Source organism: Desmodus rotundus, chromosome 3, assembly GCF_022682495.2.
Source record: "Desmodus rotundus isolate HL8 chromosome 3, HLdesRot8A.1, whole genome shotgun sequence".
NCBI classification, from domain to species: Eukaryota; Metazoa; Chordata; class Mammalia; order Chiroptera; family Phyllostomidae; genus Desmodus; species Desmodus rotundus.
The window spans coordinates 194,338,291-194,365,022 of NC_071389.1; the positions used below are offsets into that span (position 1 = coordinate 194,338,291).

General features: G+C 59.2%; 2 protein-coding genes across 5 annotated transcripts; one reads left to right on the forward strand and one right to left on the reverse strand.

The window, feature by feature from the left end:
- Positions 1 to 14,588: 14,588 nt before the first annotated feature.
- On the forward strand, positions 14,589 to 26,669 carry CDC42EP1 (CDC42 effector protein 1). 2 transcript variants are annotated; one of them, XM_045187010.3, is made up of 4 exons: positions 14,624 to 14,738; positions 15,755 to 15,962; positions 18,953 to 19,701; positions 20,644 to 26,669. In XM_045187010.3, the coding sequence occupies exons 3-4, from the start codon at positions 19,239 to 19,241 to the stop codon at positions 21,264 to 21,266; spliced, it is 1,086 nt and encodes a 361-aa protein (XP_045042945.2). In that variant the 5' UTR covers positions 14,624 to 14,738; positions 15,755 to 15,962; positions 18,953 to 19,238; the 3' UTR covers positions 21,267 to 26,669. The 2 variants fall into 2 exon arrangements, with proteins under 2 accessions (XP_024435165.2, XP_045042945.2); XM_024579397.4 differs by lacking the exon at positions 15,755 to 15,962 and having other exon boundaries at positions 14,589 to 14,738.
- Positions 22,379 to 26,270, reverse strand: LGALS2 (galectin 2). Of its 3 annotated transcripts, none has more exons than XM_045187013.2 (4): positions 26,192 to 26,270; positions 24,076 to 24,158; positions 22,757 to 22,916; positions 22,379 to 22,516 (listed from the first exon to the last, which is right to left on the reverse strand). In XM_045187013.2, exons 1-4 carry the CDS (start codon positions 26,195 to 26,197, stop codon positions 22,421 to 22,423), a joined length of 345 nt encoding a protein of 114 aa, XP_045042948.1. In that variant the 5' UTR covers positions 26,198 to 26,270; the 3' UTR covers positions 22,379 to 22,420. The 3 variants fall into 3 exon arrangements, with proteins under 3 accessions (XP_045042948.1, XP_045042946.2, XP_045042947.2); XM_045187011.3 differs by having other exon boundaries at positions 22,444 to 22,590; XM_045187012.3 differs by lacking the exon at positions 26,192 to 26,270 and adding an exon at positions 24,652 to 24,670 and having other exon boundaries at positions 22,444 to 22,590.
- Positions 26,670 to 26,732: the final 63 nt, after the last annotated feature.

The following is a 26,732-nucleotide window of genomic DNA, read 5'->3' on the forward strand; positions in this document are numbered from 1 at the left end:
AGGTCCCAGCTGCCTAGGGCCTTAATCACCCGAGGGAAGCGGGGAAGCCGGGAAGCCGGGGATGGGGAGCAAGCTACCTAAGCGCAAGGACGCACAGCAGGGCCGGGGTGGAAGGGTGGGTGGACTCGGGGTCCCTCCTGCAGGAGGCAGGACTGGAGGCGCTGGGAGGCCCAGGAGGAGGGGAAAGGGGAAATGCTCTCCATCTGGGATTACAGTGTGGGGATTCGTGTAGTGTGTTGAATGGCGGCCAGAAAAGATAGGTTCCCCTGCAAGCTGTACTTGGGACTTTATTTGGAGAAAGAGTCTTTGCAGATGTAACTAGGATCTCAAGGTGACCCATTCCTGGATTGTCCCCAGTGGGCCCTGAACCTGACAAGCATCCTTATCAGGGACACAGAGAAGGCCAGGTGGAAACAGAGGCAGAGATTGGAGCGATGTAGCCACAGCAAAGGAACCACCAGAAGCTGGAAGAGGCCAGGAACAATTCCCCCAGAGCCTCCCAGGAGATCTTGGCCCTAGCCACACCTTCGAGCCACACCTTCGAGTCCTTCGAGTCCTTCGAGTCAGACATCTTGCCCCCCAAACAGTGACCCGAACAGTGACCCGAACAGTGAGAGTATAATTTTTTTTTTAAGATTTTATTTATTTTTAGAGAGAGGGGAAGGGAAGGAGAGAGGGAGAGAAACATCAATGTATGGTTGCTGGTTGCCTCTGGTGTGCCCCACCCATACTGGGGACCTGGCCTGCAACCCAGGCTTGTGCCCTGGCTGGGAATCGAACTGGCAACCTTTTGGTTCACAGGCCGGTACTCAATCCACTGAGCCACATCAGCCAGGGCAAGAGTATAAATTTTTGATGTTTTAAAACACCCAGTCTGTGGCAATTTGTTACAGCAGCCGCAGAAAACTAATACAATGTTCACATTTTCTTCCTGCTGCTCAGCCTGCTGACCCCCCAATAGCCTACAGAGTGGCACCCAAGGCCCCCCAACTCCTGACCCCACCACACCCACGGCTTTCCAAACACAGACTCTTTCACAACTCTAAACTCTTGCTTTTGGTGGCCCTCTCAGGGCTGCTGTCCCCTCGTGGGTGCCCGGGGCAACTTGCACACTCCCTCCAAGGCCGTCCTCAAACGTCCTCTTCTAAGTATATTAGTACCAGCGGCTCCCAGCAGGCCTGGGCTCGCCCACCCGCCTCAGGCTCTGAGTCTGCTCAGTCACTGTCCCATCACCTGGGGCTCAGCTGTGTGTCCCCACTGGCCCTCCTCTCCTGGCCTGTCCATCCCCAGTCCAGGCACCACCATCCCTCACCAGGACCCTTGTGCCACCTCCTCACTGGTCTCCCAGGCCCAGTCTTGCCCCTCCCGTCCATCACCGCTCTGTGGCCTCGGTGCTGAGATCCCCCCGTCACTTCTCTGCCCACAAGCCTTCATAGCCCCCTGCTTCCCTGAGGAGGATGTCCGCAAGGAGTAACAGTACTTCACATGCCCCTGCCCACCTCTCCCCCCCGCCCACTGATGAGCTGCACACTTGGGCCTTTGCGCAGGTCATGCCCTCAACCCGGATGCCCTCTCCCTGTCTGCCGGGCATGCTCCGACCCACATCTCAGGCAGCCCCTTCTGCGGTGCCCACCATTCAGCAGCGGCAACAGCTAACCCATCACCAGGCTGACCACACACCAGATGCCGTTCTACGTGCTTTGCACGTGTTAGCCCTTAGAATTCTCTTAAGAATCAGGAGAAAGGCACCATTACTGTATCCAAGTTCACAGGCGGGAGAACTCACGCCCAGGTGGGAGAAGAACCCTCCGGAAGTGGCAGAAGAATCTGAACCCAGCCTGCGTTGTCATTGGTCCTAGTGGGGGCCTCAGAACTGCGCGGGACTGAGCTGTTGGAACCTTCCCTTATCCGTGCCGCAACCTCCCACTCCCAGGTTGGTCACTGTCCTCCGTGGGTTCTGAATTTTGTCAACACCTGTACATGGTGGTCTCCCCACCAGGAAGCTCCTGGTAAAGTTCACCTCACTTCCCTAGGTCCATGGTAACTGGCGCAGTGTAGGGTTCAATAAACTAGAATGGATGAGTGAATGGTTTCCAGGGCTCTCAGGTCCAGGGGATTTCTCATTCCTGCTCAAAGAAAAGAATAAATTATGCAAATGTTCTGGAGCCAGACCTTGTGCCTCCTCCGTTCCACCCTCCCTCCTCCTAGCCCCTCCCTCTGCCCCCTCCCAGGTTTCTGGGAGGGCTTCGGGCTCTCCTGAAAATGCCCCTGGCTCTCCAGCACCCTGTTTCCTGATTACAGATGAAACTAGGGCTTAAAGCTGATGAATCACTAACAGCCCAGCCAGGGTGTGTTAGGGTGTCAGGCAGGAAAGAAGAAGCCACCTCCTCATCGACCTTCCCTAATCCTGCCACCCCCGATTTTGCCATCCCCACGTGACCTCCCAGCCTCTGGAGTCTTCCTGACACCAGCTGGAAAGAGGCCAGCCCTGCGTGCAGGTGAGTTTCAGCAGCTCCTAGATGGTCCCCCCTCCCCACTCCCAGGTCCCAAAGAACCCACAACCTGAACAGTTCCCAAACCCTGGTCTGGGCAACTCAGTTGACGCCCAGGGAGGTGCTGTGTCCCCATTTTAGACTCAGAGAAACCAGCTCAGGGAGAAGGAAGTACCCGAGACCACCCGTGGGACACAAGTGAGACACAGGAAGTTGAATCCCACTTTTCTGCCTCTCCGGGCAGTCTAAAGCGGGACCAGTCATTTTTTGATTCAAGGGTCACAGCCTTACAAAGAAGTAGTAAGTATCGATTCCCGGCTCCTACCCCAAGCCACCTGGAGACAACGTATCAAGTGTCCCAAGGGATCAAGGCAGGTGGGGAGACTACAACCCAAAGGTTAAGGACCCAAGTCCAAGTTCAAATCCCAGATTGACTCCTGACAAGTCAGTCACAACATTTCTCTCTACCTTGGGCAAATTTCTTAGCTTCTGTAGGACTCAGTGTCCCCATCAGTAAAACAGGAACAACTCTAGGTACCTACAAGTAGATTGTCGTGAGGGCCCTAGGGGTTAACACAGGGAGGGCTCAGAGAAGAGCGACTTTTTTAGAGAGTCCTCAGAAGGAATGGGTTCCCAAGGAGGAAGCATTTGGAGTGAATCCTTGTTGTCATCAGAGAGGAATGTTCCCCACACCTGTCTCTAAAAGGCTGGGGCTTCCTTATAAGTCCCGAGGCCTGTCCCACCCAGACCTGCCAGGACAGAGTGTGGGGGTGGGAAGCGGATATTTTAAACGAGAGCCCGGGGGTCCCTTGGATCAGGCAAGTCTGGAAATCCCAGGGACTGAGTATCAAGCCTTGTTTTGAAGACTCCTGGTAACACACCTTCCGCCCACCTGTCAGCATGTCCTTGGAGGAAAACCAACTTTCTCTTTTCCCCGATTAGTAATAATACTGGTTAACTGGAATAGGCACTCACGAGTGCCAGGTGCTTTGCTAAAGTAATTCCATCCACCAACAGGCCTCTGAGGCAGGTCCTGTCTTTAGCCCCATTTTACGGGAGGAAACGGGCCAGGGGAGCTAATAACTTGCCCAAGGTCACACAGCTGGAACTAGGCAGAGCCAGGGCTCTTCCCCACCACAGGGTGGCCTGTGCAAGCGGCCCGCGCCTTGGGGCCTTGCCGGTGCTCCAGCCCAGAGCAGGCCTGTCGGAGGCTGGAGAGCCTGCAGTTTGAGCGGCTCTGCAGAGCCAGAGGCCAGAGGCCAGGGTCCCAGTCCCAGGCTCTGGGCCCTTCCCCTCACCATGTCCAGACAGCCACACCAAGTCCCAGTGGTTCCTTTACCCTACTGCCTCCTGGCCTGGGGCAAAAGAGGGCGCTCCAGAGCCAGGGACAGCCCAGGCTTTGAGGACAAATGATCTCATCCCCCACCCCCAACCCCATCCCACCCCCGCACTCCTACAAAGCTCTCACTCCCTCACTTGCAGGTTCCTCCAGCCCCATCCTGTTACTAACATTTCTTGGGAAATCCCGTGCCTTTAACCAGACTGTTTCCTGGGGGCATTGCCCAATTTTAGGTTTCTATGTTGAGAGGGCACCCTCCTCCAGGAAGCCCTCCCTGACTACCTCCTCTGTGTTCTCTGACTCCTCATCACTACCACCCCCTAGGGAATGACTGCCTCAAGCACTGACAGTGTTGTGTCCTAAGAGTCTGTCTCCAGGTACTCTGGGGGAATGGGGAGTGGAGACAGACAGGTGTTGCTCACCTCCTACTGGGTTAGGTAGGGGGAGAGAGACAAGGTGGGGTTCCCTCTTTATGGCCTCTTCCAGCTGGCCTTGACCCTCAGGCCTTTGGTCAATCAATACCTGTTGGGCAACCACAGGACAGAATGGCCAGGGCTGCCTGGGGGGTGGTGGGGAGGACAAAGCTGTTCGCCACCCCAGAGTACCTTTGGCCTGCCCCACCCCTCTTGCTGCCCCTGTCCCTGCTTGGATCTGGGGCCTTGAACCGGAGGGGTTCTCTGAGGTGAAGAGACGTCTTGGCCCGAGCGAGGCACGGAGGCAGAGGGGAAACTCCAGAAACCAGGCTGACGGAGCTCACTGCAGACCCACCACTGCTCCCCACAGATGAGAGGCCGCAGCCGCCAGAGATGAAGCCCTGTTGCCCCAGCGGGGCAGGATGGGGTCTGGCCCCCTCCTTCCTGCTCCCTCAGCCCCTCCCCCATCAAAGCAGGGCAGGGCGCCCAGACTAGGGGGGGCTGGGCCCTGGAGCCGTGGATGCTTCCTGCGGACATTCTGGACATTCGACTCCCACATTCCTGGCCATTCCTTAGACTCCTCAGTCCTCCTCCCTTCTTGCCCTCCCCACAGTGGGGGAGGGCAGTGGCCTGGGTCTGAGCTGGCTGCTTGGGGCCTGTAGGGATGTGTGGGGGCCTCTCTGGGAGCGACTGAGGTCTAGACTAGAGGGGCTGCCAGGAGGCCTGTCCAAGGCACCGCCCTGGGGGTCTTTGTGATTCTCATAAACAGGAAGTTCCCCCCCCCACCCCTGCAGACAGGCCCCTGTGTGTGCAGATGCTGGGCTCTGGAGGCCCAGCGGCCCTTGACCTCTCCGGCTGCTTCCTGTTAGCTGGGCCAAAGGAGAGAGAGGGACACAGGAACAGCCTGAGATGGGGAAGAGGCAGCCTGAGATGGGGAGAGGCCCGAGGGAGTGTCAGCACAAAGGAGAAAGGCACAGAGAGGCCAGGCTTGCCTGGCGCATAGTAGGCACTCAATAATAATTTGCCCTGAGGTTGGGTAAGGAGGAGAGGGGCCTCTCTGGGCAGAGCAGCACAGCTGGAGGAAAGACTGGTTGGAGGTTCCCACCCTGTGGTCAGGGAGGCCCAGCACATAGTAGGTGCTCGGTACATGGTGTATGTGAGACCTTTGTTTAGGATAGGTGGGGAGGGAGTGCTCCTGGGAGAGCAATGCTGTTGGCGGGCGAGGAGAATGGGGCTCCCGTGGCCTGGCTGCTCCCTGTGGGTAGACAGCCTCCAAGCCTCAGCATCCCATTGTCTCTATCTTGCCCCCACCCTGCCCCATGGCCGGCTGGGCCAGGCCACTGTCTCAAGGCCCTTTATTTTTAAAATCCCTGCGGTGTTCCCACCCCAAACCGAAGGAGCAGTGCCAGCCACAGATCCGCCTTCGGCCTGGGCTCAGGGCCCAGAGGCACAGGGGGTGGGGCATCCGGCCACCCAACAGCTGCCGATGCAATTCTGGGAGGGCTATGAGACAGGCCAGCCTGCCTGAGCAGGGTGAGGAGGCCCTGGGATGCCCCCCACTCCCCCCACTCTGGCCCGAGCTGTTAGCCCAGAGGCCCGCTGGGGTGGCAGCTGGACCCTGTATGCTGGACCCAGTGACTTATTCTTCTGCAAAGCGAATCTCTGTCCCCCTCACATTACACAAAACGGATACTGTGTGTGCACAGCAACTCGTGTGTGCAAGGCAGGAGGCACGGCCTCCACCTTGTGGCCATGGCCGTGACCAGGGAGCCCTGATGAGGGTACAGGCAGTGCAGCTGTGGGGTGGGCAGTTCTGCAAAGAGCCCCCAACAGGCTCCCTTCCTTCCTGGCTGTGTGGCTTTGGGCAAGTCATTTGCCCTCTCTGAGCCTCAGGCTCCTCCCTGTAGGATGGGACAATAGTAGCTACCACCGAAGGCTCCGGCCTGTCTCCAGACATGGCGATGGACAAGGCAGTCGCGGTCCCTCACAGGGCCTGAGGTCCTGGGGGAGACGGTGCTGCCATATGAACAAAGGAGGCTGTCGGCAGGGCGAAGGGTGGGAGGGAGAAGTGAATTTAGGTGGGTGGTCTTGCAGGCTTCTGAGAAGATGACACTTGAGCTGAGAAGGGGGTAGCTTTCACTCATCTAGGGAAAAGTGTGCTGGGCAGAAGGAACAGCAGTGCAAAGGCCCTGAGGCAGGAAGCACAGGTGACTTGAGATAACAGGTATGGAAGGAATTTGCCAGCCCTCCAGGGCTTTGCACATCCAGAAAGTGGTGACATTATTGTTACTGTCACAGTGTCAGGCCTGCCCAGTGTAGGAGGCAGGGGTGTCGGGCCACAGCTGCCAGCTTCCCCTTCGTCCCTTCCCCTCCCTCACCCTGCCCGGAGAAGGCCAGGGCCGGGCCAGGCCGGCCAGCTGCCGCGTGTGGGCCCTCGGACTACAAAGGGTGTTCACTCCTGCCCAACTCGTTCTTCTCCTTCGATCCTCCCAAAAGCTATAATAAGCAGCTGGGCTTATTGCCACTGCACCCACCTGATGGGCAGGGAGACTGAGGCAGGGAGGGGACGGACACAGGCCGTGGTGGCAGCTCAACGAGACCACCGAGCTCGTCAATGGGAAAACCGGGCCACATGCCCAAGCAGCTTGGTTCCCAGGCTAAGCCATTCATCTTACAGTGTCCCCTTGGGTCCCCAGCCTTGCTCCCCAAAAAACCTTTTCCAGTCTCACCCCAGCGTCTGTCCCAGTATCCACAACCTAGCACACAGAATCCACCAGCGGGTGCCAGCCACCCCCAGGCTCCAGCCAGAGAAGAATGCGGCCTGACCCTCCCCATGGGAGCTCTGGCCAGCAGGCCTTGGCAGCAGAGAGACCGGCTGAGTCAACAAGAGGCTGGCGGAGGCTCAAGTGGCCCACCAGCCCACAGAGGTGGAGGCAGAGACCTAGGGGTGGGGGGCTGCCCACTCCCCACCCTCAGGCACTGTGACCCCTCCCTCCTGCTTGCTGGGCAGCAGGCAGCCCAGTTAACCCCCGTAGGTCCCCCAGGGACAGCCTGCTGAGAGCCAGTTGGTCAATCACCCTGCAGAAAGATGGTGAAATGGGTCACTCCACCTCTCTGAGATAGGTTCCTGACCTGGAGATCGTCTGCTTACCCACGAGGATGTGGTCAGCGTCTTCACGAGTTCATAAAGGTCACACTGCACGTGAAATGGTACAAGCCACTGAGTCCCCCTCTGCACGCTGGGGTTCAGCTTCCTGAGACCCAAGGCAATGCTGTGCCCCGTCGCCAGGTGTCGAGTCGGAGCTTAGTGAGGGCTCACCGTGACGTGACCATTAAGTTCACAAAACGACTTAGAAAAGTACAAGGAGTATGACCAGCAACACGCCCCAGCCTGGGTCCGTGGAACTCCTCCCCAACCTGTCTCCTTTGGTCACCTGGGCTCCCGCACAGACATTTGGAAAGGGAGAAGCCTGAGGACATCCGCATGCAGCCCCAGCCGCGGGGAGGTGGCGCAGCGGGCAGAACTTATGAGGAGCTAATTTCTGCTCAACCTCCTGCCTGGCAGGGCTGCCCTCGGGGTGAGCCCCCACACACACCAAAGAGGTGTAAGTAGAGGCAACACCATCAGCCAGGGATGCTTCTGGGCAATTCCGGCCCCAGGCGGACGTGTGTGCAACACACGAGGTCCTTCCCATAAACTTAGACGGAGATCACAGGCCCTTCGAGGTCTCCGAGCCTTTGCCCTCAAGGCAGCAGGACATTGGGGACACCCCAGACCTGGGTTGCAATCCAGGGGGACCATGTCAAAGCAACGGGAGGCTGAGGAAGTAACTGTACCTCCTCTGCCTCACTTTCCTCATCTGCACAATGGAGCTGTGAGGGTTAGAGCCAATGCCAGTGAGGCACGAGCCCTGAGCTCGAGCCCTCGCCTGCCACTTAGGAAGCGCTGGACATTACTTAAGTGTTAGCTCCCCCTCACTTCTGGTAATCTTCCGCCTATCATCAGTCCAGGAAAGGGAGGGGAAACCAGGGGCTAAGAGGTAGTGAGGGGTGGACCCGGGGCACTCAGCCGCCCCAGCTCCATCAGGGACGGCAGGTGCCGCCTCGGGATGCTCTCCCTCCTGTCTCTGCAGTCACCACGCAAGAATCACGTACGCGAAAACCTTCATCAGCCCAAGTGGGCTGGCTTTTGTGAGAAGAAAACAAACAGACAGACCAGTGCGTCCAGGAAGGAGCCTGTGGTTGTGGGGGAGAGGAAGCAGCCCCCGTCCCCCCCAGAGAGGACCGCGTGAAGCCCCAAGGGCTGGGTCGCTGGAGAAGGTGATGCTGGAGATGGTCAGGGCAAGGCAGGGCTGGCCCCCAGCCCACCGCCTATCTCTGGAGCCAGGCTGGATGGCAGAGAATAGGCCATTGTTTCTGCTCCTCAAACACTTTTCCTGTCCCTCCCTGCCCCTCCTCTCTCCACCGCTCGCCCCCTCCCATTGAGAACAAAGACCTCCTGCAGGACCCTCCCCACTGCCTTCCATCCAGGCTCTGGGACGCCAGGCCCAGCTCTGCAGAACCCAGCCCAGCCATCACCCCTGGGACGACAGGGTCTCCGGGGCCTGACCCTCTTGCTCTCCCTCCCCACCCTGTGCAGCTACAGGCACCTCAGACCCCCATGCCCCACCCCCCTCCATCCATCCATCCGACTGTCCTCAGGGGTGGGCTGGAGGAACTGACCCTGCATCCTTCCTCAGGCCCCATCCAACTTCTTGTCCTGTTCTCCAGGAGGAGAGCCTGGCGGGGTCGGTGTGTGTGGAGTGGGGGCCTTCCCCGCCCCCATTTCCCTGCAGAGCAGTGAGGGAATCAGAGCGCAGGCGGCCTGGAAGGCTCCAGCTGAGAAAACTCTTCCACACGGCCAGCCCTTTCCCAGAGCCTGGAATTCCAGGGGCATTTCAGGCCCTGACAGCTGCCCGCCTCCAAGAACCACCACGCTCCCCTGCTTTCCTGGCTCTCCCAGCTCTCCCTGCTGGGCCACACCCTCCAAAATACCCTTGAAATTAACTCCCATCCTGACCCTCTGTCTCCCAAGAACCCACCCACACCCAGGCAGCACCTTCAGACACAGCCAGGCAGGGCAGACCCAGACCAATCTGCCATCACCTGGCCTCCAGCGTCCCAGTCATCACTCTGGCTGACGCCCGGTGGCACGCACACTCGTGCCAGATGCACACGCTTAGTGCACCCAGCCTGGATTCACACCTCTGGTTTGTGCAGTCTGTGTAAAACCGCGTCCCACCTCCTCCAGGCAGCCTTCCTGGAAGGCCTGCCTGAGCCTTAACTGCCTGTGAGCCCGTCTGTTTGGTGCTGTTAAGCTGGGATGTGGCACACAGTAGGCACTCAGCAGATGCCACCCACACTGAAGGCAACCATGGGGCATGTGGCAGGCAGCTGGCACTCCCAGCTCCACTGCAGGCTCGCTGTGCGGCCCTGCTGTCCTCTCTGGGCCTCCGCGTCCCGGGAAGCTCTCGAGGCCCTGAAACCCCGGAGTGCTGGATGTAGGGACTCTGGGATGGGAGGGAGCAACTACAGTGCCGAGGTTCCTTCCAGAAGGTCTCCATCCCTGGCTCCCTCGCAGCACATTCCTGTTCTCAAAGTCAGCCGGAAGAGAAAAAAAAACTAGAAACAAAAATCTTTGGGCCAGCTTGCTGCCTGGGCTCTAATGAGGAAACTCCTATCAAGGATCCAAGGCACCCCAGGGCCTGTGACCCCTGAGGGCAGCCATCACTGGGGGCAGGGCCATGGCCCATGTCACAAAGGGCCCTCCAAAGCCCCTCCTCCCAAAGCACTGAGTTCTAGGCCTCTCTCCCCTCCTCCACAGTAGACCTTTCCCAGATCACCTTCTAACCTCTCCAGTCCTGCTTTACCTGTGGGCAATCTTACCCCAAGACACAGTCCCAACTCAAATGCCACCTCCTCCAGGAAGTCTCCCTGGACCTCCTCAGTCAATCCCTTGTCTCCCTGGTCCCTTCTACTACTGTGTTGGCCCTTCATCCCCACCAACATCCTGGTCTCTGTCTGGAGAGCAGGGACTGTATTTCTTACTCGCCGCGCCGCCCTCACGAGGGGCCATGCCCAGCCCTGGCCCACAGCAGGCCCTCACATAATGTGTGTTCGATGCACATTGAACACCCCCTGGAAAACGGCAACAACAGTAACAATAGTGCTCCCCTTCCTTGACCATTAACCATAGGCCAGGCAGTGAACTTCGTGGCTCATCGCAGGCGATGCAAATAAGGCCCGGGCGAAGATGCAGCTTGTCCAGGGTCACTGGGCTAGTGAGAGGCAAAGCCTGGGTTTGAACTGGGGTTTGTCTGAGTGGAAATGCATGCTGGGTAATAGAGGGGGGAGCATGGGAGGGAGCCCCGCTGGCCCATTGCCCGTCTCCCCCCTAGCTGCAGAACTCATCCCCAGCACAACCCACCTGGAGATGGCAACACTGCCCCTCCCCCTGCAATGCCCAGGTGTGTCTGAGCCCCTGCCAGGAGTCCAGTCCATGGACAGTGTCCCTGGAGCAGTCCCAGATGGAAGCCACCTGCCCTGAGAGTGGTTATAGTCCAGTTTAGGAGACAAGGACCCCCTTGCTGTGCTGGTCGGGACCGTCCACTCCCCAGACGTGCCAGGTGCACAGACATCACTGTCTTGTGGAAGACCTCGCAGGGCATCAGACACCAATGTAGACGATGGACTGGGTGCAGGGGAGAGGCTCACTCTGAAGGAGGACCTCCAGGAGGAGGTGACATTTCAAAGCAGCTTTCAAGGATGTGTTGCCCAAGGGTGACCCACCCATGAAGGTGAGCGAAGTTTCTGCACGCGAGAAAGATGAGGGCGTGTGTGAAGTCCCGTGTGGTCAGCAGAGGCCGTGTGTGAGTCGAGGCAAGAGCACTATAGGATGGACAGGGAGAGGAGGGGTGAATCTGGTGGGCCACGTGGGTGGATAGGTGGGTGCGGGTGTGGGCAGGGGATCAAGGGATGCAGGAGGGATGGAGTGGGTGAGTGGATATATAGGTGGGTGGGGGAAGGTGCGTGGGTGTGTAGGTGGATGAGTGGGTGGGACTGAATGGATGAATGGACAGGGGTGTTAGCAGTGGGTCAACCGAGGGGTGGATACGTGGTCAGGTGACTGAATGGGTGGGTCGTAGATCCACAGAGGAACAGGAGGGGTGGGTAGAGGATAAACAGGCATGTGGGCAATGGGTGGATGGACGGGTTGGTGATTGCATCTGGGGGTGGATGGACCTGTGGACACTCATGAGACAGAGGACTTGGGGGACGCATCAACAGGCAGACGCATGAACTGACCAAAAGCGCAGCCACATTGTAGAGTGGAAAGGGTACGTGGGCTGGGCTGGGCTGGGGGATGTGGCCAAGCCAACCCATTCAGCTCAAGACTCCCACCCCAAGCCTGGCTGGAGCCTGTTGGGCAGCCACTGGCATTCCTGGGTCCCCAAGGGGGAAATTCCCCTCTCTAGTTGTGCCCTGCCCCCTTCACCCCAGCTCCACAGAGGACAGCCTGCCCAGAAACTGCCTCTTTCCTATAAGCGCCCTGCCTCAGCCCACCCAGCCTGCAGGGGTGAGTTGAGGGGGCAGCTGAGCTCTGGGATTATGGCCCAAGGGGCCTGGTTCCTCCAGGACAGAGGAGGAGATGGGGGCTCCTGAGCTTCAGGCAGCCAGGTCCACCTAGCAGCTCCCAGTCCCCAGCTGGCAAGCATTTGTTCTGCATTCTGCACGGTGATTACAGCCCAGCCAGGCTTAACCCCTGCGCTCCTGCACACAGCTTCGTGAAAGGGGGAGGGAGGGGACCATGGGAATTGGGGGAGGGGGAACCATGGAAGACGGGGACTGCCCATCCCTGCTTCCTTCACAGGGATGCCCAGACCCTCCCTTTCTCTCACCCTCCAGGGACAGGCACGCAGCCTGCACGGAGAGGAACTCCTGTCTGGAAAGGAGGGATGGGAGCTCCTCACAGCCTCAGTTTACCCATCTGTAAAATGGGACAAAGAATTCCTGGCTCACAGGTTGCCTCGCGGTGAGCTGACAGAGACAGAGTGCCCGGCATGTAATAGGAAGGTCCCTGCCCGCCCCCACACCAGAGCTACAGGGGACCGTGGGAGTGTGTGCCGCATTGTAACCGTTTTCATGAAGATTGCTTCCTTAGCTGTCTCTCTGGGGCTCACAAGAAGTGGTAAATACCCACAAGTGGCCAATATCTGCACTGGAATTATACCCATTTTATAGACAAGACACTAGAGGCCCAGAGAGGCCAGGCGCCTTGCCCACAGTCGCACAGTGGCTGGGAAGCCAGTGGCCAGGGTTTGGGCTCCGGGTCTCTGACATCACACTGAACTGCCTCCTCTGCCAGCTGCTCTGGGGACCCTCTGACTAGAGTGACAGGTAGTTTATTGTCTAACCTGGTCACCTTTGAGAGTGAAAGGACGTGCTAGTAATAATTTCGCTGGGACAGTAGGCCTCACCCGGGTCCGTCCTGGGCAAACCAGAAAGTGTGGACATTTTGCAGCAGTAGGTGGCTTTGGACAAGTCCCTTCTCTGCAAAGGGGACACGATGGCAGGCACAGTACAGTCTCAAGGGGGCTCTCGTGAGGGTTAAATGTGATGAAGCATGTAAGAGGCTGTAGAGCCAGGTATACCTTAGACACTCAATAAATGCTCCTGTTACCACTGCTGTTACTGGTTCCTGCCTCCATCACTGTCCTGCTGGTCCATTCTGTGCTCACACAGGAGCTTCTAAATGCCCACCCGATCACGCTGCCTGCTGGCTTCCCATCCCTGCTCTGGTGAGGCTGGACACCTGGCCCAAGGTTAAGCCCTCAAGACCTGGCCCAGTTCTCTCCCAGCCCCCGACTGTGCTGGCCATCCACTGGTCCCTGCCTGTCCAGTGCAGCCCCCTCCCCCTTCCCCCACGCTCCTCAGCGCCTCTGAGACTATCCCTAATTTTCCCTGGGACAAAGCCTAACCCCAGGGAATGAGCTCTGACCAACTGCAGTCTCAATCCTACCGTTGTGCCACTTGAGCAAGTGCTGGAATGCTTTGTGCCTCAGTTTCCCCATTTCCAGCTGTGCAAATAACCCCCTCCCTTGGTGGCCCGCAAGAGGATTCAAGAAGACGACGAAAAAAGGCCAGTACTCTGAACAAACCTTGTCTCCTCCACCTGTGTGTGAGCACAGCCCCTGGCCCCCAGCCCCGCCAGTGCAGACCATCCCCTCCAGCTATGCCTGCCTCCTCCAGGTGGCCCTCCGCTCCAAGCCTTTGCAGGCCGTCTCCCACCAGGTGTGTAGGCACCTCCACCGCCCTTCCCTCTGCGGGTGTCAGCTCCTCCAGGAATCCTTGGTGAGCCCCTCCCCTCCCCTACAAGCCTGTTAGGGGACACTGGGCAGAGACAGCCCACAGGGCCTCCCGCCTGCCCGAGGGGCGCTCATAGTCCAAGGTGGGTATCAGAGGAGAACAAAACAACACGAAGCAGGAATCAGAGGCCTCTCTTCCCTCCCGGAGGGTGGCACAGGGTCCCGTGCACAGCGGGTCCCCTGACCCCTGGGGGCAGGGTGAGGTGCTCGACAAACCTTTCTGAATCCATCCACCTGAGGTGTGATCTCATCGACCTGTTTGCTCAGCAAGCCAGCTAGGTGCTGACAGAGCAGAGACTCAGTGACATAAGATCTGATGCTGGCTTTTATCTTCCCACTTTACAGGTAGGGAAACTAAGGCTGGGGAAAGGTACGTCATTGTCCAGGGCAGAATAGCAAGGCAAGCTGTTGGGTTCCAGGGACCACGTTCTTGACCAGCACACCACACCACTCTACCCGTGGCCTGCCGTGGCCCGCTCCCCAGTCTGGCTCAAGTCTGCGTCTTGGCGCCCACAGCGCTTGTGTGTAGGGTTGAAAGAAGCCGGTGGTTGGGAGAAAGGGAGTGGTCACCCCAGCCGGTAGAACTCAATGTCTAAGCTGATCTCTCCAGCATACAAGGCCTGGGAGGCAGGCTTCCCGATTCCCCAAACTCCCGCAGGGAGCGGCTGGAGAGCCCGGGAGCCAGTCCTCAGGTCAGAGCGCCCCCAGACCACGAGGAGCGCTGGTGGGGAAGGGCTTGGCTGCGGACAACCCGAGTCGCCTAGCCGGGCAACCGCACATTCCCTGGCTCCTCCTGCCCCTGACGGCCGGCCTGGCGGCCCCGCCACGCCCCCTCTGGTTCGGGCCGCTGCTCCGGGCGGCGTGCTGGGTGCCCGGGAGGGGCCCCGCCCGCTGGCGGGAGGACGGGGGCGGGAGGAGGGCGCGCGCCCACACCCCGCCCCCGCCCGGGAGCCAGCCCGCAGAGCCCGAGGCCAGGGCGGCGCAGACCGGCCCAGCGACTCGCCCGGGCTGCGCGCCGCGACGCGCTGCCTCCGCCGCCACTGCCGCCGCGTCCGCCCTCGTCCCCAGCCCCGGGGCTCACCGAGAGAAGGTAACAACGAGCTGGTCCGCGGGTCCCCGAGCCCTGGGTGGGCGTGGACGCAGCGGGGGGACAGGGCGCCCGCTGGGACTCTGCACGCTCCTAGGCTCTCCGGGCTGGGGTGGGGGAAGGGGCCCTGCTGCCGAAGGTGCCCGGGTGCCAACAGGAAGGCCTGGCGCACTGGGCGCGAAGCAGCGCTGGGACACTCCCAAGTTTTGGGTGGTTTTGCCCTGTTCCCGGCGAACGGAGTGGGGCAGAGAATTGGGGGAGCGGTAAACCCGGTGGCAGGAGGAGGGGGCGAGCAGAGGGCCGTCTATGCTCCTTCCTGCCTGGGGTAGGGAAGGGAAGGAACGGGGAGGGGGCAATGTCTTGGAATGTCGGGCTCCTTGGCCGGCGCGGAGAGCGGGAAGTGGGGGGGAGGCGGGCAGCGCTGGGGAGATGGACCAAGCACCCTGCCCCCTCCCCAACCGCTGCATTCCAGGCCGGAGCCGCGGATGAGGTCATCCCGTCCGGTTCCCCTCCAGCCAGGGCAGCCGGCTGTCCCCTTCCCCCCGGAGCGACCCTCTGCGTTCTAACCCGCGGCCCCCAGAGGGAATGTTTTGCGGCCAAAGGCTCTGCCGGGCTTCCAGTCCCGTCCGCCCTCGAGACCGTGCGTGCTTGCCCCGACCACACAAGACCCGCGAAGTTTGAAGCCCGCGTTCTAGACCGGGACGCTGGGGCTCAGAGAGGCGGAGGGGCTGGCCTGGGGGCCACCGCGGCACAGAACGCGGCGCGGGGACGGGAGCCCAGGTCCGTGGGAGGCCGGCCGGGCCCGCAGCCGCTGCGCCTCGCCGAGCGGAGGGCGGACTTGGCGCTGACCTGGGGTGGTGGGGCTAGGAGCGTCTCTCGCTCGCCACTTTCTCCTACCGCCCTGCGGCCCACGGGGCTCCCCTCCCTAACCCGCTCCCAGTCCGGAGTCCCCGCGGCGACTTGGGCAGCCTGCTACTCTCTTCTGGCCTCAGTTTCCACGTCTCTCCCTCTTCAAACAGCTGGCGTTTGAGAAGCGTGGGAAGCCAGGCCCCCAGGGGTCAGCATCCTATTCCAGGGGCCCTAACCAAGATAGGGTCCCGCTGTCCCTCGGGAGGGGCGGCGTTACCCCGCGGACGCTGGCGGGGAGGGGGCTGTGAGCATGCCACAGGCCTCCAGGATGAGAGGTGGCGCCGCCCGCGGACCCCGCAGCCTGCGGTTGACTCCCAGGTGAGCGCCGGGGTGCGGCCGCCCCCGCCTGCGCCTCTGCTCACCCCGCAGTCAGACCCGCTCCTCGCCCCCTCCCAGCCCCTCACCCCCAACCACCCGCGTCTCCAACAGCGGCCCCTACTGGTCTCCTAATACACGGTCCCTGCCTGGCGCCTCAAACCTCGTCTTTGCGGTCGGTCGTTACCACTCTTGAGCAAACTTCCGTGGGCCCTGGCCTGTCTTCGGTAGGGTAAACATAAGGACTCCTGCGACACCACGGCTGCGTGGTGGCCACTCTTGCCTAGGACGCGGGCACACTGAATCTGCAGAGCTGAGTCCCCTGCCTCCCAGACCTGCCCTTCCCTTGCTCGGGGGCTGGCGGTGCCTCCTCCAGCGACTCTCCCTCACACCCCTGGGTCTTCACCCCTCGCCGGCATTCACTGCTGATTGATGTTGGTGGAATCCTGGGGGATTCCCAGCCACACCACCTCTTCTGCTCTGCCGCCTGGGGCGAGTTAGTTCCCTTGTGCGCCTTGTTTATTTCATCTGTAAAATGGGTGTCGTGAGCATTAGCAGGTGGTGTGCCAGCGCTAGTGAGGGGAGATAGGCCTTGCACCAGGGCACCCAGAGCCCTGCTAACTCCCGGGCCAGGTGGGGCACACCTGGTCGCCAGCCATACCCCGTGGTCAGCACCAAGTGCCAAACAGCCGCCACCAGGGGTCCCCAGAATGAGAGCTGTTGGTATAAGGATGTTGGATTTGACCCGAGAGCCACCCTGCCCCAGCTTCTGGGGGACAAATTACAGTGCCTTGCACTATTACAACCCCCCCCCCCCCGGGAGGGGGCAGCCTTCGAGGCTTTTCTTATTTTCCACATGGGGAAATGGGTCCCGGACTAGTGCCCCGCCCTCGGCCCCATGGCATGGCAGGGCCCCTCTCCGGCAGTGGGCAGTGGGAGACCTTTCAGAGGTGCCCAGGGGCATTTGGGAGGTGGGATCATCGCAAGATTGGGACAGAAGCTCTCCCAAGTCACAGCGGCAACGGGGGTGCGGCGGGAGGTGGAGCCCTTTTTGCTGAGAGAGGAGGGGCTGCTTCAGGGAGTTGGGGGGCTAGGAGAGAAGTGGGGGTGGCCACGTGGCAGGCCCCTCCACGGCATTTCAGAATGGCCCCCCACCCGTTTCTTTTTCCAAACATCCACCCCTCATCCGCAGAATGGGGAAACCCGGCCTGTGCCATGTGCCTGCCGTGTGACCTTGGCCAAGCCCCTTTCCTCTGCCCCTTGGCTCTCCCCGTGAAATGCGCTAACCCGGCAGCTCTGCGGGGCCGTCGGAGAGTCAGGTGACATCATGTAATGGCCGGCCAACTGCAGTGTGCCTCCTAACTACAGCAAACATTCCACGAAGGCTTCTCGGTGCCAGGGGTGCCAGGGGTGCCAGGGAAAGGGATGATTCAGAACTCCCCCCAGGGGAGGAGTTAGGGTTATGGGAGGATCAGATGGTGGGAAGGAAAGAGAATGTAGTCAGAAAACAAAGCAAGCTTTGTTTTATTGCCTCCTTTGTTTTTATCTTGTTATTTAACCTATTTTGAATTTCAAATAACATTCAAAGGGCAGTATTGGGATTTTTATGCTTGGAGGTGGCAGCAAAGTTTTAAAAAAAAACAAAACTTGAGACTCAGATCTAGGTGTTCTTGTTAAGGATTCTTATCAGCTTTTATCAGCTGAGGTCCCAGGCCTGCAGAGATAAGTGACTGGCCCAAGGTCACAAGGTGAGGCCACCAAATTCCCTACTAGCCTCCTTCAGCAGGTAGCAAGGGGTGATGTGTTACCCTGTGGCCTGAAGATCTCGTGAAACCGACATTGATTTGGCAGAGACCATGCGCACAGCTGTGTGCAGAGACCAAGCCAGGTGCTGGGAAGGAGGAAGGCAGGAGAGCCCAGGTAGGCGCCCCACCCTCAGAGGGCGCTGCCAATCTGGGGAGACTAGACTGGGCTCCAGGAGCCGGTCACAGGCCATGTGAGTCAGGCTCTGGGTTCAAGTCTCGACTAGCTCTCTTCCTGTGACCTGGAGCAAGCGTGGCCTTTCCCTGCACCACAGGAAGACCAGAGATGGACCATAGGCCCACGGGTGCCCTTCAGCTGCACTTCCTATGATACTAGCAAGGCCGGGGTCAGACCAAGAGGAGTTGAGAGAAGACTGGGGTGGTGGGAGATCAGGAGGGGAGGGATTGGCCAAGGAATAGCTTTTGGTACCACCCGAGGCTCCCGCCTCACTGTGACCAACGGATGAAGTTCTTTCCTGCGGGCCTTCTCAGAGCCCCAGGCATGCAGGAGACATCTGGAAAAAGCCACTTTGGACCACAGGATCCTCTTTTCAGGAAGCACCTTGAGGGCGGGAGGGCCCTGAGGAACCTCTGCCTGAGTTGTTTACACAGCCATCCCAAGGGCTTTGATGGGCGCCGCCTCCCTCCTGGCCAGTCTGGGTGGAAGACAATTTAACCCACAGAGAAAGGAGATGACTTCTTCCACCTGCCAGCGGGAGGCAGTGTAGCGTGGGGTTCACGGGATCTGGGTTGAGGGGGCCCTGCGTCACCATTTCCTCCTGTGTAGCCTCAGGCAAGTCATTTCACTCCTTGGCCTCAGTTCTCCCCTCTGACGTGTGCCTCCCTGGGGGCTGTCGCGTGGGTTGAGTGAGTGAGGGCACAAGTCATTGGCTCGCAGTGGGAGTAGGTGTTCCCTACCCGGCCCTGTGCGACGGCCACGCACGTGTACAGCTCCGAATTTCCTGGGCTCCCTCACAGTCCCGCACCCGTGTGGAGGCAGCCCGGGTCCCAGGTCCTCTCCCAGCTCTTTCTGTGTTGCCTGTTGTCTGCTCTGCATTCTGTCGGTGACTCGCTGCCCCACCCCCGCCAGCCCCGCACCACCCTTGTTGGTTGACCAGGCGTATTCTCTTTAGCTGTTCCCATTTGGCCCTAGGACCCCCCCAGGCCTACTGTCGCCTTGCTGTCTTTCAGGTCTCCACCTGGGTGAGAGAGGGGCTGTCCACGCTTGAGGCACGTCTTATACCTGCTGTGTTCTTGGACAGAACATCAACAGCTGATTCCACGGGTCCAGGAGCCAGACCTCAGGGAGAGACCAGCCATGGACCCCCAGCAGCCTCAGCATTTGGGGGCAGCACTTTAGGAGAAGAGAAGAGTGGTCTTCGTCCACCCCCTGGCACTGGGAAGGAGAGAAGGGAGAAGTGGACCCGAGGCCTGCCCCAGCTGGGCATGGGCCAGCGGCTGTGATCAGCCAGAGCTGATGCCAGGCCCCCAGGGGGCTGGAGGAGCCCCTGTCATGAGCCTGGGCAAGCTGTCACCCGTGGGCTGGGCATCCAGCTCTCAGGGAAAGAGGCGGCTGACTGCAGACATGATCAGCCCCCCACTCGGGGACTTCCGACACACCATGCATGTGGGCCGTGGCGGGGACGTCTTTGGTGACACCTCCTTCCTCAGCAACCACGGGGGCAGCTCCCGGGGTACCCACCGTTCACCTCGAAGCTTCCTGGCCAAGAAGCTACAGCAAGTGCGCAGAGTGGGGGTACCGCCCCGTCGGTTAGCTTCCCCACCGTCACCTTCACCTGCTCCACCCCCAGTCTCCCCCATCATCAAGAATGCCATCTCCCTTCCCCAACTCAACCAGGCTGCCTACGACAGCCTCGTGGTGAGCAAGCTCAGCTTCAACAGCAGCCCGGCCGGCTCCACGGACGGCCACTCCAGTTATGGTGAGGGCCTGGGTTGTTTGCCCATTTTTCAGATGCTGAGACCCAGGGGGTTTCATGATTCAACCAAGCCTCCAAGTGAGGTCTCTTCCCCACAGTAGTTTGGTAATCACCATGGAGGTCAGGACCGTGAATGGGGAAGGGTCAGGGGGTGGGAACCAGCCCACTCTCCAAAATACACTGACTAATTTGGAAAACTGTTCCCATGGACAGGAGTCAGAGGCCCTTCCTGTACTGGTGGGGAGAGGCAGGTGCTGCCTTGGCTCTGCGGGAGAGCCACCTAGCTCACCTAGGAACCGGGGTTCCTGCTGCCACCTGGTGGCCACTCCTTGCTCTGCAACCTTACCCCACACCCAGCGGCTGCCTCTAGTGCTCCCCCTGCGGGTCACTTTGGGAACCCCACTGAGGGCTGGTCCACAATAACCCTATGTCTCAATCCCCATTGTCCTGGAGCCAGGGGCTGGACTTTTGGAGGGCATCCTTTGAGTCTGTGATCGCTATGCAGTCAGATCGCGGCTGCTGCTTCCATCCCTGTGACCAGCCCACATACTGTGGGTTCACTGTCAGCCATCGGCCACTGTCATGGCAGAAGACCAGGGGCCAAGGCCAAGTTTACAGTGGGAACTGAGACAGGAGACCTGAGCTCCAGGCTTGGTTCCACCACGTCAGACTGTGGCCCTGGGCAAGCCCTTCCTGGCTGATCCTCACTTTCTTCATCTGCAAAGTGGGAAAGGTTTATGTCCATTGTCAGTCTCCAGGGTTGATGGGACGATCACATGAGAGACTGTGGGGTTCCCTATATTGGAAAGATGGGAGAACTGAGTCCAGTTGGGGGCAGTGACTTGCTAGAGGCCAGACAGCAAGGTGGGGTTGGTCCTAGCTCTCTCCTCCCCAATTCATGGTCAGGGACCCCAGCTCTGACCCCACTCCCCATTTCTCTTCTAGGCTTGGACTCCGGGTTCTGCACCATCTCCCGCGTGCCTCGGGCGGAAAAGCCTCGTGACCGAGACCGTGACAGTTCCTTCCCCACCGAACCTGAGCTTCACCGCTCTGATTCCCTCTTGTCCTTCCGTCTGGACCTGGACCTTGGGCCCTCTCTCCTCAGCGAGCTCCTGGGGGTTATGAGCCTCTCAGAAGCCTCTGCAGCCGAGACCCCAGCCTCAGCCCCTGCGGCAAACCCCTCCATCCCTGCTGCAAACCCCCCCACCCCTGCCTCAAGCCCTCCACCCCGTGGACGCTGCCCCAACGGGGTAACCGCTGGGTTGGGCCCAGTGGCCGAGGCGAGGGCCAACCTGGTGGGAGAGTGCCCCCGTGCACCTGCTGATATGGCCCCTGGCAGGCACTGGGGAACAGGCTGGGGTGGCAGCAGGGGCAGCCGGCACTACACTGAGATGGATGCTCGGCGGGAGCTGGTGAAGGTGCTGCCCCAGGGTCGGGCCTCTTGGGAGAGCCTGGATGAAGAGTGGGAGGCACCCCAGGCAGGCAGCAGGGCTCCTGTGCCCAGCACGGTGCAAACAAACACCTTCGAGTTTGCCGATGCTGAGGAGGACGACGAGGTCAAGGTGTGAGCAGCTGAGTGTGGGCTCAGGACCGTACCCCACCTCAGGCTGTCACCCATGAAGAGCCCAGGTGCAGAGCCAGCTCCTCATCTGACAACTGGGAGAACCTGAGCTGTCCTCAAGCCCTCCACACCTCTGCCGGACAGACACAGGAGGGAGGCCAGGCTTGCTCCGGGACCTGGGTGTTCCCGAGGGCCCTACTGGACTGGCCTGCTTCCCCAAGACTACCACCCTGGACCCAGGGGCCATCCCTCTGGCCCCGCCCCCACTGGCTGGAAGGCCCAGCCTCACAGTGCTGCCTTTGTGCTGGGGAAGCTGTCCGTGCTGGGTGGGGGGCAGCAGGCACACCACACAGGGCCTTTGTCTCCTCCCTAAGGGACCGCCTGCCCCGGCTCGTCCTGAAGCTGCCTCCCGCCCTTGCTAGGGCTGCTTCCCCCACATTCCCATCCCAACCCCAACTTGTCCAAGAGCCCTCAAAGCAAAATCAGGTGTGGCCTCCCCACTTCCTATGCACCCCAGACCTGCCTCTGGGTTCTGATTTAAAAAAGCTTTTTTTGGTAAAAGGTGTCCTGCAAGATGTTCAGGGACCTGAGGGTACAGCGGCAGCCCCACCTGCTTAAAGACCCTCAGCTTTGAGTTTGGAAGCCCGGGGCCCCAGCTCCAAGGGGCCAAGACACGGGTAATGAGTAACCAGGCTGGAATGAATGTTCCTGAGATAAGGGCCCAGGTGGGAGTCCTTATCGCAGTTCCGGGAACAGCCCCTGGCCCAGGTGCGGGAGCCAGTGCCTGCCTCTAATCCCTCAGGGCAGCTTTGCACTTGCTCTGCTGATAACAGGGGCCTAGTAGGCAAGAGTGGGTGCTTAGAGGTGTTTGGAAGTGTGTCCCAACCCCATCTTGGCAGTACTATGACCTTCTGCCTGAGCTTCCTCCTCTGTACCATGAGGAAGCCAGGAGCATTGAAATGCGTGGGAAACGCTAACCACAATTTCTGCTGCAGAAAGACTGGATAAAGGTGGATTCTTAAATTTATTCTTAGGGTTGGGAGAGGAAAACAGGGTCAGAGGGGCAGGCAGTGCAGATGGGGAGCCAGGACCCAGGGGCTGCTGATCCCCAGTGACTGGGGAGAAGCTTAGGGATGGGGGGCTGGGAGTGCGGGGGTCCCGTCAGTCTGCGAGGTGCTGCCTGCTCAGCCAAGCTTGAAGGAGAAGAGGCTGAACCCTCCCAGCACACTCAGGTAGCTCAGGTGGCTGTGGCCCAGCCTATTGGGAAAGGTTAGCTGGTACCCATCTGGCAGCTTCACCTTGAATTTGTCACTCTCAAAGGTCACGGTGAACTGCAGTGGGAGGGAGGGTGTCAGGGAGGCAGGAGGCTCCCTGGAAATGAGCTGTGGTGGTGCCCGGTGGCTCAAACAGTGCCAGCACGTGTCTAGACCAGGGTTCCCTACCAGCTGGGCTCCCCCTTTGACATTGTCCTCAGGCCCCTTTCCCCTTTGACCTCACCTTGACCTCTGACCCTGGGCTGAAGCACATGTGATCTTCCCGTTGCTCCTGCCCCCAGTTGTTGCCATCCCATGAATTGCAGACTATGGTGGATTCACCAAAACGTGGGTTGAAATGCAGATCCAGTGTGTCTGTCCCCTGGCCCAGATTAATCACAAAGCTGCAGGGGAAGGGGTCACAGGTGAGGATTAGGGGCCAGCTCTGGGTAGGACGGCTTGGGTCATAGAACCTTAGTTAACCACAAGCTGCAAGTATCACCAAAGGAAAGGTTGTATTCATTGAGGTCTGTGCCTTAAAACAAGGGAGGTGACAAGGTGGTCAGACTGGGCACTGGAGTACACACTGCATTAGAAGCACAGGACTAAGGCTCTCTACAGGGGGGCAACTGATAGTGGCAGTTTCAGGAACTGGGAGTGTCCCTCCTGGGGGAGAGAATTGCTGTCCTCAGCTATCTGAAGACCTGTTAAGTCTGGCCACAAACCGTTGTCAACCTAAGGTGGGCAGCTTCCTGTCATTGGAAGTATGCGATCATGGGTTGTGTGATTTCTTGGCAGGGTCACTACAGGAGCCTAGGTGAGACCTTCAGAGTTCCCTGAGAGGGGGACATTCTGGGTCATGGGGCGCCTCCATTGGGAGGTCTCAGACCAGAGCTCTCCCACTTTCCTGCAACCTTGAGGGACCCAAGTGGGAGAAAGGGGTGAGTTTTCTCTTGGCTCCTATTCCATGCATCTGCCTGCCCCCTCCCCAAGCAAAAGGTGATGGAGATCAGTTCCATGAAATGCTGACATTCGTCTCAGGAAAGAGCCTAGTGCTGAGCTGTATGTAACCCACCAGGTGCAGAAATATCTGCTTCTAACGAAGATGCAAACGACACCACTTGGCGCCCCTGGTGGCCGTCTCTGGTATAACGTGTGTGAACTGCTGGCCACCTGCCCCTGGGCTGTGTAAAGAGGGCAGTGTCCCTGGGGGTTTGGGCTTTCAGTAGAGGCACCTGGCCCATGGAGAGCTGGGCAGAGCTCCAGGGGCTTCTCCACATGTCCCTTCGGTGTCTGTTGAAGCCAAGAAATAGAGCTTAAGGCCTCAGCTGTGAAATTCGCAGGAACCCCACACCCAGCCTCAGGTATGAAGGCAGGCCTCGACAGGATGGAAGCCAGCAGGGGTGTGGGAGTGAGCAAGGATGTAAAAAGGACCCCTTTAGCCTGAGGTCGCCCTCATCTCTGACCATCCCACTGGGCTGCCCTGCCTGTCCCCACCTTCCCGGCCTGGTCCAGGTCTGTGGACAGTCCTCCCTCTCTCCCCACCCTGACCCCCTTGCTCACCCATTAGCATCATCGGCGATCTTGCCCTTGATCTTCAGGGTTGTCCCCAACTTCATGTCCATGTTCATAATCTCAAATTTCCCCTGCACCAACAGAGAAACAGTCCACAAAATACCAACCACGCAGGTACCCAGACGCTTTTCATGAGTTTTATCCTACCTTGGCCTGGCCCCAGGTCTCCCTCTCCCCCTGCGCACGGGAGGGTCCAGAGCTGGGAAGGGTGAGAGCCAGAGCCCTCACTAGCCTGTTTTGCTTTGCTCTCATCCATTCCAGCCTCATTACAGGGCCCAGCTAAGGGAATCTCGGTTTGCCCATCTATGAAATGGGTAAAGTGGTCCCTGGTGACCTCATAGTTCCCAAGCGTGTTCAAGCGGTAAACGCAGGGTGCCATTGGCAGGATCCCCCCCACAGGGATATGTTTAGTTCCCGCAGAAACTTGGAGCCAACTACTAACAGAAAATGACTGTGAGAGGCATGCAGGTCTCAGTCCATCCAGAAGTAGGAACCTATAAAACGCCAGACATCATGTGTCTGAAATATGCATCCACGTGCCTCTCCAAACCTCACTTTCCTCACCTATAAAACGGGCTAGCTGGGTGCATTCGCTGGACGCCAGTGGCTGAGTGCCCGCTGTGTGACCGCGCTCTCAGAGGCCCTGAGAGCAACAGCTTCCACCTCCAAGCTGGTTGGGAGAACTAGAGATGGTGTTGGTGAAGCCCCACGCCTAGCTGGGGCCTGGCACGGGCTCAGGAACACTGAGGGGCGACCACCAGTGCGGTTACTTATTATTAGCCAGGGTCAGGAGTGCGGCTGGACAAATAGGGATGCCAAGCATCCCTGTCACCCTTCAACAAAGTCTGAGGCCCAGAGAGAGGCAGGGAGCAAAGCTGGGGTGGGGTGGGGGTAGCCATCAGTGGTCCACGTCTAGTGCCTGCTTTGCCCCCAACTGGCTGAGTGGCCTGGAGCCAGCTTTGCGCCTTCCTGGCCTCGGTTGCCCCATCTATAATATGAGAGACTTGGCCTAGGTGTTGTCAGAGAAGGAGGAAAGCAAGGGCGCAGGTGGCACGACCAGGAGAAGGAGAAAGTCAGAGAAGGGTCTGGGCCCCGCAGCTCCTCCCTGAGAGCCGCAGGGGCGGAGAACGCCATCCCTTCCACACCAGAACCCCCCACCGGACTCCAGTCACACTCACACTCTGCGCCCCACCTGTACTGGCTGGAATAGTGTCTCCCAAAAAATCAGGTTCACCTGGGACCTGGGAATGTAACCCATTTGGAAATTGGGCGTTTGCGGACGTAATCAAGATCAGGTCCTACTGATTTACGGTGGGACCTGAATCCAATAGGATTGGTGTCCCTATAAGAAGTGAGAAATTTGGACCCAGAAACACAGACACACAGGAGAAAGCCCCGTGAAGACAGAGGCAGAGACTGAGAGCTGCGGCTCTGAGCTGAGCAATGCCCCAGAGTGCAGCCACCACGGGAAGCTGGAGACCAGAAAGGCGTCTTCAGAGAGAGCGTGGCCCTGCCAGCACCCCAGTTTCAGACCTGCAGTCTCCAAAACCATAAGAGAATGAAGTTGTTGTGGCAGCCACAGGACACTAACACACTCTCTAATGCTCAGAAGAGGTGTCTGCGATCCTACTCCCCAAATGCAGGACACTGCAGCCCAGAGATGGGCAGTGACTCGTCCAGGACCACACAGCAAGCTACGGCAGAGCCAGGTTTGGAATTAAAGAATCAGGGACCTCAAAGAATATCCACTCAACCCCCTGCAATTTACAGATTATGACCTTGGCCAATTTAATCTCCAAGCCTCCATTTCTTCATCTGTCTAAAGCTCAATAGATGCCAGTAGTCGTTATCGCTGCTATTAATATTACCTATGAGCATGCTGAGGCTACAGAGGAAGAGACAGGCTCAGCACGGGGTGGAGGAAGCAGAGAACTTGGATGCTAAAGGGCCGTGGAGACCATCTGTCGAACTTCCTCTCTCTACAGAAGGGTAAACTGAGGCCTGGAGAAGGCCAGTGACATTCTTCCCCTCGCAACCCCATCCCCATTCAGGCAAAGGTGTGGGTGAATTCAGAAGGTGGGTGGCGGGAAAGCCAGCGTCTCACCGACATGGTGACTGCTCCCAGAGGCAGCTCTCGGTGACTGCTGGAGGCCTGGACTCAGGCGCTTGCTGCCTGGTCCCCCTTATACCCCAGGACATTACATATTAACTCCCCCAAGGCCATAAAAGGAGACTTTGGTCTCTTCCTCCCAGGTACCCAGAACAAACAGACAGAAGGCTCCTCACGGGGCCCACCCCACCTGGCTAGAGCATCCTCCAGGCTCCCTGAGCCCAGCCTCCGGCCTTCTCCAGGAGCCCAAGGGGGCAGGAGCAGAGCCGGACTGGGCGTCAGGAGCCCCGCACAAACGCCGTGAGAGCTTGGTGGGCCACCCAGCACCCCTGTGCCCTGCTTCCTCATCCTCAAACAAAGGGCCGTCGCCTTGTAAAACCCCTAAGCTTCTTGTTTCCGATGATGTCGAGATGCACTTTAAAAGTCTTTTGTTCTGCGTTTTGATGGTGACCAGATGGGAGGGGTTTGGGGGTGGATGGGTGAAAAGGTGAAGGGATTAAGAAATACAAATTGGTTGTTCCAGAATAGTCATGGG

Coding starts and splice junctions, on each gene's coding strand:
- LGALS2 (XM_045187011.3), bottom strand. Junction 22,917..24,075: donor ATCGCCGATGATGCTAATGG/GTGAGCAAGGGG, acceptor CTTCCCCTGCAG/CTTTGTGATTAATCTGGGCC. Junction 22,591..22,756: donor GCCCAGGGTCAGAGGTCAAG/GTGAGGTCAAAG, acceptor CTCCCACTGCAG/TTCACCGTGACCTTTGAGAG.
- CDC42EP1 (XM_024579397.4), top strand. CDS start 19,239: ATGCCAGGCCCCCAGGGGGCTGGAGGAGCCCCTGTCATGAGCCTGGGC. Junction 19,702..20,643: donor GGACGGCCACTCCAGTTATG/GTGAGGGCCTGG, acceptor TTTCTCTTCTAG/GCTTGGACTCCGGGTTCTGC.